This window comes from Coregonus lavaretus, assembly GCF_964263955.1.
Source record: "Coregonus lavaretus genome assembly, chromosome: 14".
NCBI lineage: Eukaryota > Metazoa > Chordata > Actinopteri > Salmoniformes > Salmonidae > Coregonus > Coregonus lavaretus.
The window spans coordinates 10611133-10617483 of NC_140001.1; the positions used below are offsets into that span (position 1 = coordinate 10611133).

The following is a 6351-nucleotide window of genomic DNA, read 5'->3' on the forward strand; positions in this document are numbered from 1 at the left end:
CCACACTGCCAGAACTGAACATCTGGGACGGATTGCACATACTTGCAACATATGCTTCAGGATCAATTAAAATGAGGCCTTGGCACATTTATTAATCTTTTTTTCTACCTCTGAGCCGTAAAAAAGGCCTCCTCTGACCTGACCTTAATATTTTACAATTTAAGCAAAGAAAAGAGGTAATGAGAGCGTCAGGTCACTTCAATTCCTAAGAGAGGGAATGGTAAAGACACATTTGTTCAGCCTCAAAACTAAATTTGTTGTGCACTTAACCAGGGATGAAGAAAAAAAAGAAGGTGTAGGAATAAAAGAGAAGGGGGAGGGCAGGAATGGAGGGAGGGAGGGAGGGTGGTTGGGGGAGAGAGATATTGGCGAAATAAAGCAGAAAAATACCCCCTTTCAACTTCCCTACAGCTCAAATGGAATGCTAACAGTTGAGGGGAGCGATAGATCCAAATGTATGAAGCCAGAGTTGATCAATTGTAGCCTTTGTGGTCGCCTTGCTATCCGGCGCCCCAGCCCTGTGTGCAGAAAGAGGAGGGCCCTCTTATGTGAAATAATCAGCTCAGGACTCAATCTGACATTGGCCGCGAGCTGCAGCTCCCTCATTTCAATATGAAAGTTGAAATGTATTTCTTTCTATAATCTGCATCTTTTCAAACGCCTGATTTTTTCTGAGTGGAGGGAGAAAATGCAGAAAAATAAGAGGCGAGAGACATAAAGAGGGAAAAGGTTTCAAGGTTGCTTAACGTACATCTTCAATTGTCGCCCCGTACATTGTAGCCTTGGAACTTTGCTGCCATGGAACTTTTGCGTCAGAGCCACTGGAGGACGAAGGGGAATGGAAATGCAGAGATTCACGTGGACTGACTACACATAATATCTGCTTTTTTAACCCTGTGATCTCACACTGGCACTTTGGATAATTCAAAGGGCTGGGAAAGAGGTCAGCCTAAAATAACTATTCTCAAAATTAAGAGACTTCAGGCTATATAATTTCAGATTCCAAATTGCTTAGTCAAACACCCCATACAATTACCATAAAAAGAACAGACTGAACTGATTTGGCCAAAAGTGGTACCAAGAGATACTAAAACGAATCAGATGAAATTCTAATTGGTCTTGGTGTTGGGCAAATATGACTATTGGAAAAATATATATTAAAAAAACAAGAAATGCCCCAAGTCCCAAGTGTGCAGATAAACCACACCGTGCCACACAGGGCCATTCATCTCATAGGAAGACAGATGAAGAGCCAATAGCCATACAGCACACTTGACTTCTGAAATAAAACAGAAACTGAGGAACGGTTGCTTTAGATTTGGTTGAGTCAGTAGGATTCTGCTGTCTTTTGTTTATTCAAACAATGTATTGTGGTGCTTTGGAAACCCTGTGGCCAGCTAATATCAAATGTCAGATCCTGTACTGGTGAAGTTGAACCATGCCTCTCTCCCTGACTAGGACTAGAAGGTTTTATCTCCATCTCTTCATTCAAAGACTCAATCATGGACACTCTTACTGACAGTTGTGGCTGCTTCGCGTGATGTATTGTTGTCTCTACCTTCTTACCCTTTGTGCTGTTGTCTGTGCCCAATAATGCTTGTACCATGTTTTGTGCTGCTACCATGTTGTGCTGCTGCCATGTTGTGTTGCTACCATGCTGTGTTGTCATGTGTTGCTGCCATGCTATGTTGTTGTCTTAGATCTCTCTTTATGTAGTGTTGTGGTGTCTCTCTTTATGTAGTGTTGTGGTGTCTCTCTTTATGTAGTGTTGTGGTGTCTCTCTTTATGTAGTGTTGTGGTGTCTCTCTTTATGTAGTGTTGTGGTGTCTCTCTTTATGTAGTGTTGTGGTGTCTCTCTTTATGTAGTGTTGTGGTGTCTCTCTTTATGTAGTGTTGTGGTGTCTCTCTTGTCGTGATGTGTGTTTTGTTCTGTATTTTTTATCCCAGCCCCCGTCCCCGCAGGAGGCCTTTTGCCTTTTGGTAGGCGTCATTGTAAATAAGAATTTGTTCTTAACTGACTTGCCTAATTAAATAAAGGTTAAATAAAATGAATAAAATAAAAGAAGGGATCAGGAAGCTACAGGCTGGTATGGCTACTCCCTGCCACTGTGTAAACAAGCCAACTAATCACTAAAGCAGCCACCTGTTTTTACCTGATAGCTGCTACAAGCACATATGCTGTTTTATTACTTAGACAATGAGAAGAGAAGGCTCCTAAATATCTTCTAAAGCTCCTTAATTCAGTGCTTTATGTGTGATCACATCTCGGAAGCTCAATTGACAACACAACATCAACATTCCAACTATAGTAGATACAGTGCCTTGCAAAAGTATTCATCCCCCATGGCGTTTTTCCTATTATATGTTGCATTACAACCTGTAATTTAAATTCATTTTTATTTGGATTTCATGTAATGGACATACACAAAATAGTCAAAATTGGTGAAGAGAAATGAAAAAAAATAACATTTTCAAATAATTCTAAAAAATATATAACGGAAAAGTGGTGCGTGCATATGTATTCACCCCCTTTGTTATGAAGCCCCTAAATAAGATCTGGTGCAACCAATTACCTTCAGAAGTCACATAATTAGTTAAATAAAGTCCACCTGTGTGTGATCTAAGTGTCACATGATCTGTCACATGATCTCAGTATATAATAATAATATAATAATATGCCATTTAGCAGACGCTTTTATCCAAAGCGACATACAGTCATGCGTGCATACATTTTTTTTTGCGTATGGGTGGTCCCGGGGATCGAACCCACTACCTTGGCGTTACAAGCGCCGTGCTCTACCAGCTGAGCTACAGAGGACCAGAACAGGTGTATATATACACCTGTTCTGAAAGGCCCCAGAGTCTGCAACACCACTAAGCTAGGGGCACCACCAAGCAAGCGGCACCATGAAGACCAAGGAGCTCTCCAAACAGGTCAGGGACAAAGTTGTGGAGAAGTACAGATCAGGGTTGGGTTATAAAAAAATATCCGAAACTTTGAACATCTCACGGAGCACCATCAAATCAATTATTTAAAAATGGAAAGAATATGGCACCACAACAAACCTACCAAGAGAGGGCCGCCCACCAAAACTCACGGACCAGGCAAGGAGGGCAAAAAAGGTACTTTTTGGCCATCAAGGGAAACGCTATGTCTGAAACAAACCCAACACCTCTCATCACCCGAGAACACCATCCCCACAGTGAAGCATGGTGGTGGCAGCATCATGCTGTGGGGATGTTTTTCATCGGCAGGGACTGGGAAACTGGTCAGAATTGAAGGAATGATGGATGGCGCTAAATACAGGGACATTCTTGAGGGAAACCTGTTTCGGGGACAGAGGTTCACCTTCCAGCAGGACAATGACCCTAAGCATACTGCTAAAGCAACACTCAAGTGGTTTAAGGGGAAATTTAAATGTCTTTGATTGGCCTAGTCAAAGCCCAGACCTCAATCCAATTGAGAATCAGTGGTATGACTTAAAGATTGCTGTACACCAGTGGAACCCATCCAACTTGAAGGAGCTGGAGCAGTGTTGCCTTGAAAAATCCCAGTGGCTAGATGTGCCAAGCTTATAGAGACATACCCCAAGAGACTTGCAGCTGTAATTGCTGCAAAAGGTGGCTCTACAAAGTATTGACTTTGGGGGGGGGGTGAATAGTTATGCACGCTCAAGTTTTCTGTTTTTTTGTCTTATTTGTTGTTTGTTTAACAAGAAAAAATATTTTGCATCTTCAAAGTGGTAGGCATGTTGTGTATATCAAATGATACAAACCCCCCCAAAATCCATTTTAATTCCAGGTTGTAAGGCAACAAAATAGGAAAAATGCCAAGTGGGGTGAATACTTTCGCAAGCCACTGTATATAAAGCAGAGAGGGAAGTTTTAAAAGGGCGAAGCAGAGCAAATCACAAATACTAACAACCATGATACTATGCATGAAGAGGTTACAATGGGTAGAGAATGTAATGTACACTGAGTATACCAAACATTAGGAACACAGGGATGCTGGCCCATGTTGACTCCAATGCTTCCCACAGTTGTATCGAGTTGGCTGGATGTCCTTTGTGTGGTGGACCATTCTTGATACACACGGGAAACTGTTGAGCATGAAAAACCCAGCAGCGTTGCAGTTCTTAATGTTTTGTACACTCAGTGTATACAGTATCTGGACCTATTTCAGGAAGAGAACTATCAATGTTCAAAGTGTGTGTGTGTGTGTTTGTGTTTGAGAGAGTATGTGCATGTGAGCATGTGTGTGTGCGTACATGTGTGCACGTTTGTACGTGTGCATCTAAACTACTCATTCAAGGGTTTTTCTTTATTTTTACTATTTCCTACATTGTAGAATAATTGTGAAGACATCCAAACTATGAAATAACACATATGGAATCATGTAGTAACCATAAAATTGAAAAACCTTCAAATAGCCACCCTTTGCCTTGATGACAGCTTTGCACACTCTTGGCATTCTCTCAACCAGCTTCATGAGGTAGTCACCTGGAATGCATTTCAATTAACAGGTGTGCCTTCTTAAACGTTAATTTGTGGAATTTCTTTCCTTCTTAATGCGTTTGAGCCAATCAGTTGTGTTGTGACAAGGTAGTGGGGGTATACAGAAGATAGCCCTATTTGGTAAAAGACAAAGTCCATATTATGGCAAGAACAGCTCAAAGAAGCAAAGAGAAACAACAGTCCATCATTACTTTAAGACATGGAGGTCAGTCAATACCGAAACATTGAAAGTTTCTTTAAGTGCAGTCGCAAAAACCATCAAGCGCTATGATGAAACTGGCTCTCATGAGGACCGCCACAGGAATGGAAGACCCAGAGTTACCTCTGCTGCAGAGGATAAGTTCATTGGAGTTACCAGCCTCAGAAATTGCAGCCCAAATAAATGCTTCACAGAGTTCAAGTAACAGACACATCTCAACATCAACTGTTCAGAGGAGACTGTGTGAATCAGGCCTTCATGGTTGAATTGCTGCAAAGAAACCACTACTAAAGGACACCAATAAGAAGAAGAGACTTGCTTGTGCCAAGAAACACGAGCAATGGACATTAGACCGGTGGAAATGTGTCCTTTGGTCTGGAGTCCAAATTTGAGATTTTTGGTTCCAACCGCTGTGTCTTTGTAAGACGCGGTGTGGGTGAACGGATGATCTCCGCATGTGTATTTCCCACCGTAAAGCATAGAGGAGGAGGTGTTATGGTGTGGGGGTGCTTTGCTGGTGACACTGTCAAGGCACACTTAACCAGCATGGCTACCACATCTTTTTAAGTTACTATATGATACCATATGTGTTATTTCATAGTTTTGATGTCTTCACTATTATTCTACAATGTAGAAAGTAGTAAAAAGAAAAAGAAAAACTTGAATGAGTAGGTGTTCTAAAACTTTTGACTGGTAGTGTATGTGTTGGTATTTCCTGTGTGTGGAACGCTGGCACCCTGAGACTTCCTGTTATTTGACAGACAGACAGACAGACAGATATATAATTACCTTGTCATCTTTGTCATAGTCCTCATCCTCGTCCTCCAGCAAGTCCTCCATCGCTTGCTTCATGGCGGTTGCCACAGGAAAAAGAGAAGAAGAGAGAGACAATAAATGCATATGTGGGGCAGACAGGCATTCTCATTAATTCTCATTCCTTCAAATTGCACTATGCATACTGTACATGTACTGTATATATGGCAATACAGGGCTGATTGTAGTATGTTAGTCTTCCAGCCCATCTGAACCCATCTCTGACCTACACTCAGTCCACCAGGTCTCCCATCACTATAGGGGGTAGAGGGGAGGAGAGACATCTCTGACCTACACTCAGTCCACCAGGTCTCCCATCAATATAGGGGGTAGAGAGGAGGAGAGCGTAGAGGAGAGACTCCAGCAGAGTAAGCCCAATAACAGAGTAGTGTAACTATGTGCTTCCCTGGTCCAAAACCGATGGAACAACAGCCATTTCGACAGGCTACCGAGCCACCCACTTAACCCCAATAAACACACACACACACATACACACACACACGGAGAGAGAGAGAAAGAGAGAAAGAGAGGGAGGAAGAGGGAGAAGAAATAGAAAAAGAAAGAGAGAGAGACTGGCAGAGAGAGAAAGAGAGAGAGAGAGAGTTAAAGCAATGATGAAAAGATAAGTCTTTCCACACAGTATGTATCTAGGGATCCTGTCTGTGAATGAAGAGTTGTGAAAAGGTTGTTGTTTTGACCTTTCTGATAAAACCCATAAAGACCACCATAATTAGACATACATAGGTTCTGTGCCTCCTTCAACTGTTCAAATGGCCTCTCAAATCCCCTACAGTAGGCCTAAATAAAGTATCTATACAATCCAA

The 6351-nt window shown here is 41.9% G+C and overlaps 1 protein-coding gene across 1 annotated transcript in view; it reads right to left on the reverse strand.

The window, feature by feature from the left end:
• mctp1a (multiple C2 domains, transmembrane 1a) overlaps nt 1-6351 on the reverse strand; it is a gene marked incomplete at both ends in the record, with an annotated part of 244232 nt that overhangs the window by 40982 nt on the left and 196899 nt on the right. Inside the window, one exon of the mRNA XM_084176157.1 lies at nt 5504-5560. Coding sequence (XP_084032283.1) covers nt 5504-5560 — 57 coding nt within the window. The remainder of the gene's footprint in view (nt 1-5503; nt 5561-6351) is intronic.